We start from the raw sequence: 18,898 nt of genomic DNA, 5'->3' as shown, positions 1-18,898 counted from the left end.
CATGCTTAAATTAATATGCTTTCATGTTTTATTTGCTTGCTTGTTTTGATCTCAACTCATGCACATGTTATATTTGATGAAATGCTAAGCCTATGAATCCTTGCATTTACTATCATCTTCTATCTTTTCAATGAGACTTGTAAGACATAACCTAACTCGAGTCTCATTAGACCATGCATGTTGTTGAGTAGGGAAGATTAAGTCGACTTGTAGGTGTTGTACAATCTAATCGATTCGGCTCGGGACCCAAACTTTCCTAGGATTGTAAGATATAACCAACTCAATCCATCACAACAATAATTGCTTGCTTATAATTTGAGAACATGTTTGTATGATCATATCCCATGATTCCCCTATGATCCCATGATACCCTAGTGCCTGTAATCAATTGTTTACACCCCTTTAATTCATCTTGCTTGTTTATTTTCATTGCTATTTTAGTTTAGTAACCTTCTACATCAACCCAATTTGTGACACCCCTTAGACACCACTAGTTACAATAGAAATCTCATTTCAACTCCCGTCCCTTGGGATCCGACCTTTACTTGCCTCTTTACTAATTGTAGAGTTGTTTGTGGAGTTATAAATTGTGTTTTGATTCGACCGTGACCAACGACCACATCTTAATTTGTAAACACTTAGCGGGATCGCATCAAAAATGGCGCCGTTGCCGGGGACGGTGTTTGTTTGATTTAGATTTCTTTTTATTATCATTAGTTGTGTCTTTCTTCGCCTTGAGGAAGTAAAACTCCTCAAGGTTTGTTCTAATTGTTTTCGAGTTGTTTGATATTTTGCATGTCTAGAAGGTTACAAGGTGATTTGTTACCTTTTGACCGTGAAATCGAAAGAACCTTGACGAACAATAGGAGAGTTGTTAGGAGGAATTTACGAGGTATTAGTGAAGTTGTCTAACCAACTAGTGAGTTTGTCAATCCTTTCGCAATAGAAGGAGAAGAAAACCCATTACACAATACCCCACAAAATCCCCCTACAATGCCAAAATTCTCGTCACACTTCGTACCCACCGAGGAGAATCTACCAAATGGTACTCCTACACCGCAACATCTCACCGGAAATTTTATTTCCAAGTCCGCCTTCATCCAACTAGTTGAGAGGAGCCAATTCGGGGGGATGCCTAGTGAGGACCCTCATTCCCATATGGAAACCTTTTGCGACTATGGTGATGCTATCTCTCAAACGGGCGTGACTCAAGACCAAATTAGATGGGTCTTATTTCCTTTTTCATTAATCGGCACCGCGAAGTAATGGTTGAAGGGCCTTGATAAGGCCACCCTTGGAATAGATTCTTGGAAGAAGTTGGCTCTAGCTTTCTACAAAAAATTCTACCCACCGGAAAAGACTAACATGCTAAGAGCTCAAATTACGGGTTTTAAGCAAAGGGATGAAGAGTCTTTGTATGAAGCTTAGGAGCGGTTCAAGGGAATTTGTCGCTCATGTCCTCACCATGGACTTAGCGAATGGTTTTTGGTGCAACAATTTTGGAATGGTTTATATGAAGATTCTAGGAACATTCTCAATATGGGATCAAATGGAATGTTCACCGAAGTTGATGACAATCAAACATGGAACAAGATTGAGGAAATGGCGGTCCATAACTCACAATGTAGTAGACCTCGCAAGGCTACTAGAGGATGAAAGCATGAAGTGGACTCCGTTACTCAATTGGGTGCTCAACTTAGTGCTCACATTGACACAATCAACTTGAAGTTTGAACAAGCTATGGCTACACTTGAGGAAAATTCAAAATCATCAAAGCATCATGTTAATGCCATGGCGGCATCCTCATCAATCCCAAGTGGGATATGTGAGAATTGTGGAACTTTGGGACATGACCAAGGTGAATGTAGGGGAACAAATGAACAAGTGAATGCTTTCCAAGCATACAAGAGTGGTACCCCTTATTCCAACTTTTACAATGAAAACACCAAATTCCATCCAAATCTCTCATACAAAAGCCAAAATGTTCAAAACCCTCAAACAACATACACTCCACCACCCATGAGAAACCAAAATCAAAGACCCTTTTACAATCAAAACCAAGGTTACCAAAATCAAAATCCATACAATCACCAAAATGACCAAGGCTTTGATGTCCAAAAAGCGGTCCTCCAAATGCAAAAGAATCAACAAGAATTTTTCACTCAAATGCAAAAAGATAGCCAAGCAAAGGAAACCACCATCAACAACATTCTAGCTCACACCAAGATGTTGGAAACACAATTGACTCAACTAGCATCTTTAAGCTCACAAAAACAAAAGGGGCAATTACCACCTCAAAGTAATCCCCCTAGACATGAAACGGTTAGTGCCATTCACTTGAGAAGTGGTACAAGGTATGAAGCACCGGGAAGAAGCAAGTTGAGGATGAAGTTGTGGAAGCTAGTGAAAAGGAAGAAATTGTGCAAAACTCCAAAGATGGAGAATCATCAAAAGAAGAAAGTTCAAAGAAAAATGAAGAAAAGGCCAAGGAGAAGGAGCCCATTGTGATTAGACTTCCTTTTCCAAGTCGTCAAGCCAAGCCCAAATTTGATGATCAACTTGGAAAGTTCATGGAAATTGTGAAGAATTTAGAAGTCTCAATTTCTTTCACGGAATTAATCAATCACGTTCCGGCCTATGCGAAATACATGAACGATATCCTCACAAAGAAGAAGTCGATCCGGAAGCTTAAGACTATCGCCTTCACTAAGGTGAGTAGTGCAATACTTCAAGGGAGTTCACCTCCAAAGTTAAAGGATCCGGGAAGCTTCTCAATACCGTGTACCATTGGCGACACGACGATCAACAAAGCCTTATGTGATCTAGGGGCTAGTGTGAGTGTCATGCCGTACTCGGTAAGTAAAAGGTTGGGGATGGGAGAGCTTAAATGCACCAATATCACACTCCAAATGGCCGATAGATCGACGAAGACACCGTTAGGGATATGGGAAGATGTCCCCGTGCGAATTGGGAAGTTTTTCATCCCGGTGGACTTTGTCATTGTTGATATGGAGGAGGATTCCAACATTCCAATCATCCTAGGAAGACCTTTCCTACACACCGCCGGTGCAGTAATTGATGTGAAACATGGTGAGCTCACTCTAGAAGTGGGAGATGAAAGCATAACTTTTAATCTCGACAAGACTATGAGAGCTCCTCGTTTGCATGAGCCATGTTTAATGATTGATCATTATAGCTGAAAGGATGAAAGGAAGAAATCGGAACTCCAATGGAAGAAGAAAATTGAAGATGCTCCATTCAAAGAGCAAGTGAATTGTGACAAGGAGAGCTTGCAAAGCTCATCAAAATCAACCAAGGAAGAAGAGGATGGCCTCATTGGCCAAGAGAAGAAATTGGGAGAGTTGTCTCCATCTAAGCAAGAGATTTTCAATGATCAACTCAATGAAGTTTGTGGTCTTTGGGACGACGAATTTGAAGGGATTTTTAATCCCTACATTGGACATGCCATCGATCATGATCAACAACAAGGGCCAAAGTCTATTGAGAACCTCTACCATGATAATGAACAAGCTTTTGATTACTTCTTCAAGGTGTTGAGCAACATCAACAACACCTTGGACATGCCCCCTTGACATCTCATCAAGAATGAGAGTTTGGTGGAGTCTTCCCTAAACCACCACTTGTAAATATTTCTAACTCCCTAACTTACTTTTCAATTCTTGTATTGCATTGTTGTCATTTTTGGATTTTTATTTACTTTGATCAAAATAATTGTCATGCTTGAGAGAAAGTGAGGGAGGGACTAACGATTTCAATTGATGTGTAGTGCTTTTAACTTAGTGTGGGGATGGCAATTGCCTAGGCTATCCATGCCTTAGTAGTGCCCCCACAATGATGAACACAAGACTTGAAGAAAGAATGGAAGAATGATAAGGGAAATGCGCTGTGCACGGGTGGAACTGAATCCGTGTACACAGGGCCAGAATCCGAGCGGATTCCCAAGAATCCGCCCGTCTTATAGAATCCGAGCGTATTGCAGAAATGACGCCCGTCTTGAACTGAGCTACATTTTGACAAATTCTTGACTGTGACTGAATCCGGGCGTCCTGTGAAGAATCCGCCCGTCTTGTAGAATCCGTCCGTCTTGTGAGAAAGACGCCCGTCTTTGCAGCTGAGGAAAACAAGCAAATTTTTCTGGACTGAAATCCGTCCGTCTTTGAGCAAATCCTCCCGTCCCGTGTTCAGCAAATCCGAGCGGATTGTAACAAATCCGCCCGTCTTTAGGCGAGTTTTGCAAAATTCAGAAAGACCAGAATCCGCACGGATTGGGCAGAATCCGCACGGATTGCCCCTGCAGATTTGAAATTTTCGGCCTCTTTAAAACCCCTCCCACCTTCATTCATTCATTCATTCATTCATAAACACTACCCACAACATCAAAACCCTCATCCTCTCCATCACAAAAACAAAAACCCTCAACAACATTCACCAAAATCAAATCAAACCATCCTTCCAACAACAAATTACTCACTCCTTCCTCAACAAAAATCAAAACCAAGAACAAAATCTTCAACCTTTGAGTCGATTTTTATTTTCATAAAGGCAAAGCCTTTCACCTTCAAATCGATTTGGGCATACTAAAAATTGAAGATTTTTCATTCTTTTCTTGGTTAATTCATCAATGGCAAGGACTAAGGGAGCAACAAAGGCAACAAAGGCACCAAAGGCTAAGGCACTCTCACAAAGGCAAAAGGCTCTTCAAACAAAGAAAGCATTGGCTATGGTGGTAGCAACACCAAACTTGGAAGTGCAACATCAACAACAACCTTCTATGGGAGCAACAACACCTTCTACTCCGGTAATTGATCAACTTTTGCATTATCCGGAGGTAACTTTTATTTCCGATACCCATAGAAATACCTTTGTCAAGTTTGCTATGAAATCATTACAATCCACCAAATTCATATGTGAAGATACCTTACAAAAATTGGGTGTTCTTGAACAAACAAAAGCCTTTTTCAATGCCATGGGGTTAAAGAAATTGTTTGAAACAAGGGAATTGACATACCCCTCCCTTACCTTGGAATTTTTAAGTTCTTTGAAAGTCACCAAAGTTGAGAATAGGGAGAATATCGAGTTTCGTCTAGCTAATGTTAGTAGACGCATTACCTTTCGGGAATTGGGTGAAATTTTGGGTCTTAGTGATGAATCGAGTTATTTTAAGAGTTATGGAAAGTATGACCCCGAACCTCTTTGGGAGGCAATCTCCGGGAAGAAATTTGAGGATTTTCATGCGAGTCGTGCTCTTTTGGTCCACCATCCGGGCATAAGAGTATGGCACAAGGTCGTGGGTAACACCATAATTGCTAGGAAAGATACCAACCATTTCACAAGACTTGATTTTATTCTCCTTGAATCGGCTTTGAATATCGGAAGAGTTCACACCAAGCCTTACAATTCCTTGAGGCTCTTGGTAGATAGATGGCTCAACATCGATAGTGGGAAGAAGGGCACGACCGTTATTGTCAATGGCGGCCTAGTTACACTCCTAGCCAAGCACTTTGATCCTAACTTCAATAAGGATAACAAGTACAAAGCAAAGGAGGGTGGCCATCTTGTTGATATGCATACTATGATTCACAAGTTCAAGTGGGTTGCCCATAACCCCCTTGACACTAAGTATGGATGGCTAACTAGTGAAGCTAGATCGTTCACCTTGCCTTCAAAGATTTGCCGTCTAAGCGTCCACCGGACCAATTATCTACTTCCCCTTTCCGAAGAAGCCGAGTATATCATTCAACAACAAAAGGGTGATCTTGAAATGCCCTCCTCTTCCATTGTCATACCACCTTACCCCTTTAAGTATGAAGAGTTCAAGCCGGAAGGAGTTGAAGTCGGTAAAGACTATGTGACCCTTCTCATGCAAGCAATGCACAAGCAAGCCTATGAAGATCGGAAAAATGCCTACTTGGCTCAATATCCACCCCTCCTACATTTAGCTAGGCCTGGACTACTTGATCCATCTTGTCCTTTGCCTAGTTGGGCGGATAGAGAAGTCTTATTTCCGGGTGCATCTAGGGTCGTTGTGGGTGACAATGAGGTTGTTGGAAATTATGAGGAAGTTGATGATAATATTGAGGAAGAAGCAAGTGAAGGAGAAAAGGATGGTGAAGATGATGATGAGGAAGATGAGGAAGAAAGTGAAGAAGCAAATGACAAGGAAAGTGGCAATGTCACCACTTCTCATGAGGGAAGTGATGATGATAGCATGATGGAAGATTAGCAAGCCTTGGAGACTCCTACACTCTCATGGTTTGTCTATTTCTCTCTTTGTATTTTATTTCATTTTGATCATTGTTGGAGTAGCCCTAGCCCCATCAAAGGACTCACACCTCGGTACCATTGAGGTGCTCTCATTCTATTGTTCCCATTTTCAAAATCCAAAATGACAAATTAGTTTCATGCATAGCATAGTGAGTGCATGAACTATACCCATCCTTGGACATTAGCAATAGTGTCTCACTCGGTTTGGGGAAGTTAATGCATACGCAACGGGAGGTAATCTAAATTATCTTCTCCGTCATAACAAAAACCATGCATCATGTAGTGTAGCTTAGTATAGATTGCATTTAGTATAGAAATCATGCATCATCATTGCATAATTTCCATCATTTTGGCCATTGAGGACAATGCCCATATTAGTGTGGGGATGGGAATTCTAACATTTGATTCTTATTCAAAAATCCAAAAAAATTGAAAAATTTCAAAAATCATAAAAATTTGAAAATTGAAAACCCAAAAACATGTCTATTTCCCTTTATAGTGTAGTCTTATATATATTGTTTTGTATATATTGTGTTTGTCTATCCTTTTTCACATTGATCGACTACGCCACATCCGAGACATGAGGATATTGAAGACCGCATGGTATGATCTTTCCAATCTCCTTTTTCCTCTTTATGTTAATGACTATGTGGCTTTATTTTGATTGATGCGGTATAACAATGTGAACTTAGGACTTGCATTTAGTTTATATGTCATATTAGTTGGTAGAATCATTTGCATTAGGATGTTTATATGTTAGTTGCATCATGGCATGTAGTTTGCATGTTAGAAAAATTTTGTGAAACCGTCTATTTGGGTAGCTTGACAAGTGTATATAGGCCGTAGTAGATGGCTTTTGTTCTTAAGACTTTGCTTGTTAGAATACTTGTAAAACACCCTAGGATGTGTCATGCTAGTATCCTTTGACCCATGGATTAAGGCCTAGTCAAGAGTACCTTGTGGTGTGATAACTCCTTGGCTACCGTTTATTCCAAGGTGACCCTTGAAACCATGCAACCATCATTCATCCATGTTCTACTATATTTTTGTCAACAAAAGGGAATGGGCACAAAAAGAAATCAATTTGAGTTCAATGAAATGAAAAGTGAAAGAAAGTTTGCAAAATGCATCAAATGAGAAGAAGAGCAAAAATAGAACTCCTAAGCTTCAAATACAAGGCACCCTCGTTACTAATTGGGGTGACTTTGAAAATGTTCAAAAGAAAATGCAAAAAGTTGAAAAATTGTCAAGTGTTGAAAAGCCAAAAATCAAAAGAAATGGCAAAAAGAAAGTGTTCTCAAATGTTATATGCCACAAGAAATTGGGGGGAAAACAAAAACCAAAGCAAACTCCCAAATGAAAATCAAATTTTATTGATCCATTTATCCATCGTATCCATTTTTGTGCATGGTAGAGAGGGGATGACCCTTCTTCTTGTCTAGGCGAGAGGGGGAATTCCGCGATCCTCCAGTGTTTCTAACACCATAGGGAGTCTAATCTTGACAAAAGCATTTAACGATTGAGGACAAAAGTACCCTAGCTTGACACAACTTGGAGGTGATTTATTGGTATCCTTTTAGGCTTAGTAGTTTGAAGAAATTGCATCTATGAAGGAGTGTGTACCCTTGAATTGCTTCCCTTGTAGATAATTTCCGCCACTTGATGAGGGAGTGGCTATTCTTTTTGTAGATGCATCCATTATGTGATTTTGTGTGCTTAATGTTTGGATGTGTAGCCATTTTGGCAAGACCCACCTTGCCTTGCAAGAAGGCATCCTACCTCATGGTTGTCTTGTTGTGAGTTGAAGGGGCGGAGTGAGACCCGCTAATTGTCTCATATCGGCTATATTATTAGGATTGGTTAGTATTGGTCCTAGTCTTTGTCACCTCTTTACTCGGGACGAGCAAAGGTTCGGTTTGGGGATATTTGATGTGACCATAATTGGCGCATATTTAGCCCCCGAATTAGCCTTGTTTCCATGCTTTTTAGTGCTTATTTCGGTCATTTCTTATCTTTAGTTCTTTGTTTCGCATATTCTTTGAGATTTTGATCCCTTGGTAGGAAAGGAGTAAGAATCTTGCATTTTCATGGCAAAACGAGACTAAATTGATCGAATTCAATGACCAAGCATCAAGGAGAGACAAGATTAGAAGGCCTTTGTACATATCATAGTAGAAGAGCAATGTTGAGAAAGGATCCTTGAGTCCCCAAGGAAATCCCCAAGGAATTTATGAAGAAAAGGGAAGAAGAAGAGAAGAATTGTTGCTGACTGACAATCCGAGCGGATTGTCACCAATCCGTCCGTCCAGCCCCAGCACAATCCGAGCGTCTTTGCCACAATCCGCTCGGATTCCACCTCCACAATCCGCCCGGATTCCCCTGAATCCGCTCGGATTCCAAAGCCAGAATCCGCCCGTCCCGACCCTATTCCGCCCGGATTCCAGCACAGCACGGATTGTCTTCTCGAAGCTACGAAAAAGAAGCCCTTCTCTCAGAAAATACCGGCTCCTCCTTGCTCAACTTAAAAAGTGTAATTACTAGTTTAGCCCTTAGTTAACCCTAATGCATCCTCCCTAATTTTCACTATAAATACCCCATTAGTCTAATTAGAGGAGCATGTTCTTCTTATAAATAATTAGTGTAGTTAATATCAATCAAATCTTTCTTTAATATTGTAATCAAGTATTAATCAAGTTTTAATCCAAGTTTTAGTTCTTTAATCTCTCTCTTGTTCATCATTTATTTTGGGTAATTGAAGATTATTTTGGGTTATTGTTGGGAGATTGACAACCTCTCAATCAAGCATTCAAGTACTTCTTTTATCTTTGCTTTATTATTGGAATCATTAGTATGTATAATCTCTTAATCCCGTTTTAATTATTGTTAATTACTTTCATTTATTCATCATGTTTCATATTGTTGGTATGATTGAAAACCTTGCTAGCATGATCAACATGATAATGAGTGAGTAGTCTCTTAGCTAGGGTTAATGGGTGATTAGGGGAAACCAACATAGGGAATGATTCATGCTTAAATTAATATGCTTTCATGTTTTATTTGCTTGCTTGTTTTGATCTCAACTCATGCACATGTTATATTTGATGAAATGTTAAGCCTATGAATCCTTGCATTTACTATCATCTTCTATCTTTTCAATGAAACTTGTAAGACATAACCCAACTCGAGTCTCATTAGACCATGCATGTTGTTGAGTAGGGAAGATTAAGTCGACTTGTAGGTGTTGTACAATCTAATCGATTCGGCTCCGGGACCCAAACTTTCCTAGGATTGTAAGATATAACCCAACTCAATCCATCACAACAATAATTGCTTGCTTATAATTTGAGAACATGTTTGTATGATCATATCCCATGATTCCCCTATGATCCCATGATACCCTAGTGCCTTTAATCAATTGTTTACACCCCTTTAATTCATCTTGCTTGTTTATTTTTATTGCTATTTTAGTTTAGTAACCTTCTACATCAACCCAATTTGTGACACCCCTTAGACACCACTAGTTACAATAGAAATCTCATTTCAACTCCCGTCCCTTGGGATCCGACCTTTACTTGCCTCTTTACTAATTGTAGAGTTGTTTGTGGAGTTATAAATTGTGTTTTGATTCGACCGTGGCCAACGACCACATCTTAATTTGTGAACACTTAGCGGGATCGCATCAACGGCCAAGGCCGGGCAGTCACTACAATGGCAGTTGATACTCGCGAAAGCGACCAACATGCTTAGGAACGTATAAGTACAGTTGATAAACGCAAATCTGACCGCCTCGGCCAATCCGGGAGTGGCAGAGGAAGCGATCAATATGTCTCTGATCTGAACGCTGTCGAGCCGTAACCTCGATTGCCTCGGCCAAAGCCGGGAGTGACGGGGACACAACGACCGATACGCTAACATGTTCACAACGGCGGTTGGGAAGCGCAAATCTGTTCGCTCTGGCTAAGACCGGGAGTGGAGGAGGAAGCGACCGACATGCCAACATGTTTAAAAACGTTTAAGTACAATTGAGATGCGCCTTCTAACTGCCTCGGCCAAGCCGAAAGTAAAAACGAAAAAGCACTCAATATGTTGAAACGTAAGAAGACAACTTAATGGAGGCAAAATAAACAAACTTTATTGAAAAATGTTTACAGGTGAAGCACAACAAAGTCGACGGCCGTCCCCGTAGGGATAGCCTAAACACAACCTACCAAAGTTAAAAAAAAAACAAAAGGTACAACAAAAGGTTACAGACATAAGACTTGAAAGCGCCAAAAGGATGGCAGGACGAACAGCTGAAGCTCTCTGAAGGGCCGGGTGAATCTGGTGACGACCGCCCGTCTCCCAATGCTTGTTTCTGCTCGCCACCGGCAGCAGTAGCAGCATCACCATCAGTGGGAGGCCCAGAAGCCGATTTGGCAGCTTCACCTGCCTTTGCCCTCTCAGCTTCCTCCCTGGCCGCCTTCACCTTAGCATCCCGGGCCGCCTTCTCTGCAGCCTCCTCAGCGGCCTTCGCCGCCTTTGCCTTCTCCGCCGCCTTTGCCTTCTCCGCCGCCTTTGCCTCCGCAGCAACCGCCTTCTGATCAAGAAGCCGGTCGAAATATTTCAACGGGAAGGAGCCTTCAGGAAGGAGCTCTTTAATTACATCCCTGGTAGCATCTTCGGCCTGGTCCCGGTACTGGGCACACATGTCAGGGATGATGACATTTTTCAGCGTCTCAATGTCCTCCTCCCTCTGGGCAAGGATGGCCTTTGTGTTCTTGTGCTCCTTCGCCTCAGCCGAATGCAAGGTCTTCCATCTCTCCTTCTGCCCAACCACGGCGTTATAGCCGCCCTGAAATTTGTCCCGCTCCTCCCGCAGCTTAGCGGCATCAGCCAATGCAGGCTCAGCCTTGGCCCTCTCGGCTAGGACCGCCTTCTCAGCGTCCTCCCTAAGCTTTCGCTCAGCGAGGAAATCATTTTTAGCGGCCTGGAAGTCCTCTTTCGACCTCTCGGCCTCCTTCTTAGAGGCAGCAAGCTCGAGCCTAAGCCGTTCAAGCGCAGGGGCAGCTTCAGCCATGACCTTTTCTTGCTCCATAATATGAGCGCCGGCTAGTTCAGTCCACTTCGCCAGCTTCTTGGACAACCTTATGCCTTCCGCCCTAAGCTGGGCGGGGGAAGGCTTCAGGGATGAGGAGTCGACGGCGGCATTTTTATCGCCCGTCTGCACAGGCCGCTTCTCCAATTGCCGTTCGATAAGAAGAAGCGACAATGGCGGCGGGCGATCTACAAAAAACCCGGACAAAGCATCCATGTCAACATTCATTGACATGTCAGAGAGCCTGTCATCAGGAATGCCTAATGAACCTGCTAAATCTGAGCCATAGGTTAGATCCATACCAGCCAAGGCCTTCTTGGTTGGAGGGCCGGCTGACCCCTTTTCTTTCCCGGCATCGGTAACAGCAGCGGCGAAAGGCGTTGCCTCTTTTCTCTTATTTGAAGGAGGAGGACCCTCCGCAACGGTGACCTCCTCTTCAACATCAACGACGACCACCTGCTCCTTTTGGGTTACGGGGATTGAAGGTTGAGCCGAGCCGACGTTGCCGCCGTAGACGTTGTCTTCAGTCTCCGGCGCGGCACGTTACCGGCAATCTGCGCTTGAGCCGCCGCCACATCCAGTGCCTTCAACTGTTGCTCCATAAGTTCGTGAGGGGCCGGTCTGCGATCACGTGGCGCGGCCTTAGGATGAAGCTCAACAACTCTCCCGTTCTCGTCAAGTCCCAACCTCTTGAGGACAGAGACATGCAGTTCCGGGCCAAATCGGTCTGCAAAGAAACGAAGCAGGAGTTAAGCAAAAGAAATAAATCAAGGTTCAAATACATAAACATAAAAAGCAAAGATGGGCCTCATACCGACCCCACTCACCCTGGCTGAGGGCCGGTATGAGGCCGACGCGGCAGAGCAGCTCATCCTGAAGAACGATCTGCGTCGGGGGCATCCATCCCTTCGGCGTGCCATCCTTCTCGGACCTCAAATGACCTCATTGCCCGCGTTTCGTCCTCATTAAGATAGACCCTGCTGGCGTCCATCTTAAGCTTACTCCGGGAGTCATATTTGTCATGCTCCCCTTGATTCTCACACCGCAAATTAACGCGGCTCTGAAAGGACCGGGGCAGCGAGTAGTCCTCCGGAACCTCAACGTATACCCACCGCCCCTTCCAGTCCTTGCAAGATGTCAACTTGGAAACGGTAACATAACCCGCCTCGGTCTGTATGCTATACCACCCCGGGCCACCTAGGGTAGTCTCAAATAGAAGATGGTGGAGCGGCGGAATAGGTTCACCGTTGGGGCCTCCCCTTTAAAAAGACACAACCATACAAAGCCAATAATCGTCCTGATGGCCAACGGATGCAGTTGGGCCACGGCGACATTCATGGCTTTAATTATGGCAGCAACGTATTCATTCAGAGGAAACCGGAGCCCATACTCCAGGTGTCTGATGTATACGCCGATACAACCCTCGGGAGGGCAACATACGGCCTGACCCTCCTCAGGGACAATTATTTTATACCCCCTGCCGAATGAGTAATGATCCTCAAAAAGGTCAGAACCGGAGCAACTGGCGAACTTGTTCGTCCAAGCACGATCAGGATCGATCGAACAGGCGTCGCCGTGCCACGAGAAATGCGGCCTCGTTATGACAGAAGGGGTCGCCTCATCATCGCCATCATCAAAACCCTCCAAAAATTGCTCATCAATTTCAGGAGAAAGCGGCTTGGGACCCCCAAACCCTATCGGGGTGACAACCAGTGCCTCCTCTTCATCGGAGACGCGACGGTTCGCCCCTGAGAGAGGTCTTTGGGTTGAGCATCCGCATAAGACATTGTGACAACAAAAACTTAACAATTAAAAGTTGGAAAAATTTGTTTGTTTACCTTGGAAAGAGTGCTACGCCGAGTAACGCTTTGAAGACTAGAGAGAAATTTCTTCGAAAAAACTAAGAGAGGAGAAATTTTTTGAGAAAATGAAGTTTGATGGCCAAGAAACGGGGCACACTGCTCTATTTATAGAGCAAAGCCCATGAAGCGGACCAATCAGGGCAAAGCCCATGAAACGTCCACCAATCAATGCCAAGCCATGTGTCAAGCATGCAGCCACGGAATGTCAATCGACAAACAGTTACAAATCTTCTTCGACACGCTCCTTGGTATCTACTCGCCACCGGCCAGCTGATCAACCAAGCTTAGCAAAGACGGCCGGGGCAATCAAAAGTACAAACGGCACTCTCAACCTTGGTCTCGGCCAGCGCCATTTTCTTTTCCACATCGGATGTCCATTACATATCCATGTGGAGGGGGGATATGGTACGGCCTGAACAGAACCAAGCCGAGGAAGAAGTAGCCGGGGAAGAAGTTCAACTTGCGCAGAATACGCTCAACACTCATCGAAGGTCCATACCACGGCATAGACTACGCTGGGGGCAAATTGATGGGGCATATTCTGCACCCGCTGACCGAGTCAACATATTGAGCAAGGTCAAAGATATCCACAAAAAGTCAACGTATTAGACTGCTAACTGGCGACGCGACTGTCGGCTGTCACTGGGTCTCGGCTAGGCAACTAGCCAGCCGGGAGGCATATCAGCGTACTCACATCCAAGTCCCCTCGGCATGGAGTCAACCAGGCCAGCCGGCCTGCCATGGGTCCCTCGGCCGAGGGTAGAACTGTCTTTCCACCTGCTAGCCACTTGGCCACTACGTGACAAAAGGTGAAAGTCTATAAATACTCCTCAATCCTCATTGAGAAAACGATCCACAATTCATCCTAAAACTCACTAGTAATCTGGTATAAACTCCCTTATCTCTCTACAATATACTTTGCCAAGTAACACACAACTTAATCTCTTTAAGTTTACTGACTTGAGCGTCGGAGTGAGTACGCTCGGTACCAAGCCGATCCCTCAGTTTGTTCATCTTAAACAAGAAAGAGCGAAAGGAAGAGTCAAGCAAATACATCATTCTACAAGCTTACGTGGACACAAATCCTGCTCCGGAATTACACACGGAACAGTTATAATTACTCACTTAATTCATTTTCGTAACGACAATGATAACGAATGCCCCCGGGGCATTTGATAATGAGGATAAATGACATTATTAATAATTATTATTCCCTGCAAACATGGAAGTTAAAACATTTGTGTACCTACAAAGTAGGAATAACTATAATAAACAGATAAATCCTTAGATTTGGAAAATTGCTTAACTACTTCTTCTTCTGTAAACTAGGAAACGTATCTAATTTTTTATTTGATAATCAACATGATTAAGATACGGCTGGTACTGTTATTCTAATTCTAAAGCTTTGTTGACAAATGACAACGAAAACCAAAACCCCAAATATAGAATCACAAAAATAATTTCAAAGATGATGATTGATTTGAATCAACTACCTATTGATGAACATGAAGCTATTTTTATGACGGAAACAAGTATTTATAACCGTTCCCAAAGTCAGCCCATAGAAGTCGACAAATTAGAGCCATTTGTGGGTCAGACATTTTTAAGTGAAGAAGAAGCATTTGTTTATTATCAGAATTACGCACGTCTTCACGGTTTCAGTATTCGTAAAGATCGCACACAAAATAAAGATGGGAAAGTTGTGAGGCGTGACTTTTATTGTCATCGTGGTGGGAGTCAACCATTAAAGGAGATTAATCCGAACAAAGAGCAAAGGAATCGATTGTCCTCGAAATGTAAGTGCAATGCTCATATGCGTATTAAATGGCGACGTTCGAATGAAATTTTTCCGGAAGAATGGCATGTTACAACTTTTGTAGCAAATCATAACCATAGCCTTTTATTAGCATCACAGACACGTTTCCTTTCCGCTAATCGAGTTATAAGTACTGAAGATGAGAAACGTATTCTTCTTTTAAAAGATGCTGGCCTCGTAGTTCGACAAATTATCCGTGTACTTGAACTTGAGAAAAATGTAAAACATGGGGATCTTCCTTTTCTTGAAAGAGACGTTCGTAATTTGTTTAGCCGAATTAATAAAAGTGTTTGCGGAAATGATGTTATGAACCTGTTGGATTTTTTCAAGTGTTGCAAGAAACAAGATCCAAAGTTTCGGTATGTTTATACTGTTGATCAAGAAAAGAAATTTGAACATTTATTTTGGTCTCCAGCTCAGTGTTTTGATTGGTATGACAAATTCGGAGACGTCGTTGTTTTTGATACGACTTACAAGGTTAATATATATGGCATGCCTTGTGCAATATTTGTTGGCGTTAATAGCCATGGAAACACGGTATTGTTTGGGTTTGCTCTTCTTCGAAATGAGACTACAGACACCTTTAAATGGTTAATGAAGGTATGATAACTATCGCACCTTCATACTTTCTATTGATTACAACTCTACTAATAACTTGGTATCTTTTGCATTTAACGGATTCAAGTACATAATTTTTCTTTTATACATACTAGGAACTACTCAAAAACACAAAATCTGCAATTCTTGGTGTCTAACAAGTCTAAAATCAGTACAAGTCTATTGTTTTTCTTTAGTATATAAATAAATGGGATTTATTGTAAGCATATATGTCAACTTGCTGTATGAGCAATTTTCTTAAGTTGTTAGCTCCATGCCTACATGCTTCTAACATACGGTAGACAAAGTATGTTAAAAAGTTTCAATTATTTTTTTCCCAGACATTTAAGACCGTAATGAAAAAGTCGCCCAAGACAATAATAACAGATCAAGATTCATGTATGACGGAAGCAATTGCTACAGAGTTGCCATTTACTAAACATTTTTTTTGCATATGGCATATCACTTATAAGTTTAGTGGATGGTTTGCACCCGTTCTCCGCACTGAGTACCAAAAATGGTGTAAGGATTTTTACGCCCTCTATAAATTAGAGGCGGTTGAGGACTTTGAAAGTCAATGGGCTCTTATAACTGCCAAATACAATTTGCAAGACAACAAGCACATTAAAGGGTTGTATGAGATCAAGCACTCTTGGGCTCCTGCTTATCTTCGAGGTTACTATTTTGGAGGAATGACAACAACGGGTAGATCTGAATATATCAACGGTTTTATCAAGAGATTTATTTCATCTAATTACACATTGTGTGATTTAGCGAAGCAGGTCAGTATCTAAAACTCTTTTAGTTATTTTAGACCGTCTTTTTTTATTTTTATTCTCTGAATTCAATTTCTTGTGTTATATAGTGGATCATATTATTTCTTATGCTTAATATGTAACAGATTGAAGTTGTTGTTCAAGAAATTATGCAAAAGCAGTCTCACGATAACATGTTAGCTGTTAGTAAGATGGAAGTTTTCAGCACTAAATCGCCACTAGAACAACAAGTTTCTCAAATTCTGACGCCATTTGCTTTTCAAAAGTTCAAAGAAGAATATCAAAGAGCTAGTCAATATGTGATAGCTAATAAAGATGGCCATGATTTTATTTTGAAATATTATGAACCCGGAAATAGTCGAAGCCGAAGAGTTTTTTGGGATGGAAAGATTGCGATGTGTAGCTGTAAACAATTCGAGTTCCTTGGGATACTCTGTCGTCACATCTTACGGGTTTTTATTCAAACTGATTGCAATAATATTCCATCTTCGTACTTGCCTATTCGATGGCAACTTCAAGGCCAAAGCATCAACCACATGGTTGATGTATCAGAAAGTCAAATTTTGGATAATGACTTCGTGAATGAAAATGAAGGACTGAACACTTATGTCGAAATGTCTGAACAAGTTCTAAGGGATGATGATACTATTTTATGTCCTCCACAATCAATAACCAAAGGACGTCCCCGAAACAAGAGGCTGAAAGGCGGAAAAGAGTTAGCGAAGCAAGTAAGGCGTTGTTCTGTTTGTCGCAATTCTGGTCATTATGTAAATAATTGCCCTGCAAATAAAGAGAACGAGATCGTTTTTAATGGCACAAGGAGAAAGAAGAAGAAAGTTGCATCAAATGACACAAATGTGAACCCCGTATTTTCTATGAAGAATTAATTAGCTTGTTGTTCTTAGTTTGTGTGATGATTGTTCATTTGAGAACATTATTATTTATGTGTTTTTACTTTTTAACTTCATCTTATTTTAATTTACATGTTGATGCAAAAAAAAAAGTATGAATTACAGTAACATGGCAATAATACACTGCATATAGGTGTTTAAGCTTGCAATCAAAAAATATTTATTGTATAACGGCAAGGAAGGTATGAGATGTTAATTAGTGAGTTTTCCTTTTTTATAGGAAATGTTCAAGTAAAAAAAACTAACTAGCTGGCTTTGCTAATTTTTAGGAATAATAATTGTTAATGATGTCAATTATCCTCATTATCAAATGCCCCCGGGGTATGTCGTACTTCAGTCGATCGACCGGGTATGTCAGTCGATCGACTGACATACCTGCTGATCGTCTTTTTCTTGTTTTTATTCGCCACTGCCTTCTTCTTGCTTGTTTCCCCCTCATCCTTTTCAGTGACGTCCTCAACCATAATGGGCCCATCAAGGGTAGACCCACTCCTCAAGGTAATGGCATTAAGGGTCTCCTTTTGATCAGTTTGAGTCGGTAGATGTCCCGGAGCTCGAGTTGTATTCTTGCTAGCCAATTGGGCAATTTGGCTCTCCAACATCTTCATCCAGACCTCTCTAGCCTGGGATTCCTTCAGCAACAAATTCTTCAACTCATTGAAGTCAGAACCTTGGACTTGTTGCTGCTGCTGTGGGACATACGGAGGCTTTTGGAATTGTTGTTGCTTATGAGGGGGCACATAGTTCTTCTTCTGCTGCTGCTGTGGAGGTTGAGTCGGATTCAAGACATTTTGGCTACTCCACCTCAAGTTGGGGTGGACATTCGGCTCATAGTAAGTATTTGTCTGCCTATAATGTTGAAAGGCAAAGACAAGACTCAAAGGGACTAGGACAATTGTCTGAAACATGTCCCTCAGCTCCACATCTTTTACAGACGAAAGGACCGTCTGAAATAGCATTTACATGGTAAATCCCTCCTTTGGAAGCTCCTCCCAATTCGTACTTGTCAAATCTGGCCGTGAGAGCTTCTAATGCAGCTACAGAAGGAGATTCAGCAACTCTCCTTTGATTTCCCCAGGAATTCCCATACTTAGCTTTGTGGGTGGCCAAGTCATCAATGATCTTCCACCCCTTAGTCTCCCCCGTATTCTCCTGGAATCTGCCATTAGCTGTCGCATCCAGGATAGCCCTTTGATCGCCATAGAGCCTATTTTAGAACTGATTGCATAGGCTCCACTTCTCAAACCCATGATGCGGAATGGTTCGCACCAGTTTCTTGAAACGGACCCATGCCTCATGAAAGTTCTCATCAGGCCCCTGTTTAAAGCTCGTGATTTGAGATCTAATAGCATTCGTCTTCGAGGCAGAAAAGTACTTCTTGTAGAATGCCAAGGCTAAAGAATTCCAGTCGGTGAACCCATTAGCAGCTCGGTCCAGATCTCTGTACCACTCCCTTGCAGCATCGCGGAGTGAGAATATAAATATAGTCTCCTTTATCTGGTCCTGGGTCACACCGGTCGGCGGGGGTATAAAGCAGCAATAATCAATGAATATCTCCATATGCTTGGCTGCATCTT

At 42.1% G+C, this 18,898-nt stretch overlaps 1 protein-coding gene and 1 non-coding gene across 2 annotated transcripts; one reads left to right on the top strand and one right to left on the bottom strand.

Moving 5' to 3' along the window:
* Positions 1-1,365: 1,365 nt before the first annotated feature.
* Positions 1,366-1,472, bottom strand: LOC141634787 (small nucleolar RNA R71). Its single transcript, XR_012539508.1, has one exon. It is a non-coding gene; the product is annotated as a small nucleolar RNA R71 (small nucleolar RNA).
* A 13,217-nt stretch (positions 1,473-14,689) lies between these two features.
* Positions 14,690-17,297, top strand: LOC141630215 (protein FAR1-RELATED SEQUENCE 11-like). The gene is made up of 4 exons (XM_074443071.1): positions 14,690-15,637; positions 15,976-16,416; positions 16,536-16,965; positions 17,038-17,297. The coding sequence occupies exons 1-4, from the start codon at positions 14,690-14,692 to the stop codon at positions 17,295-17,297; spliced, it is 2,079 nt and encodes a 692-aa protein (XP_074299172.1).
* The last annotated feature ends 1,601 nt before the right edge of the window (positions 17,298-18,898 follow it).

This window comes from Silene latifolia, chromosome Y, assembly GCF_048544455.1.
Source record: "Silene latifolia isolate original U9 population chromosome Y, ASM4854445v1, whole genome shotgun sequence".
Taxonomy (NCBI): Eukaryota; Viridiplantae; Streptophyta; class Magnoliopsida; order Caryophyllales; family Caryophyllaceae; genus Silene; species Silene latifolia.
Note: the sequence above shows the minus strand (reverse complement) of the source record. Positions and strands in the feature narration are given on the sequence as shown.

What these genes read in the sequence shown, in the direction of transcription:
- LOC141630215 (XM_074443071.1), top strand. Translation starts at nt 14,690, where the DNA reads ATGATGATTGATTTGAATCAACTACCTATTGATGAACATGAAGCTATT. An exon ending in CCTTTAAATGGTTAATGAAG is followed by an intron (nt 15,638 to 15,975) that starts GTATGATAACTA and finishes TTTTTTTCCCAG; the next exon opens with ACATTTAAGACCGTAATGAA. An exon ending in TGTGTGATTTAGCGAAGCAG is followed by an intron (nt 16,417 to 16,535) that starts GTCAGTATCTAA and finishes AATATGTAACAG; the next exon opens with ATTGAAGTTGTTGTTCAAGA.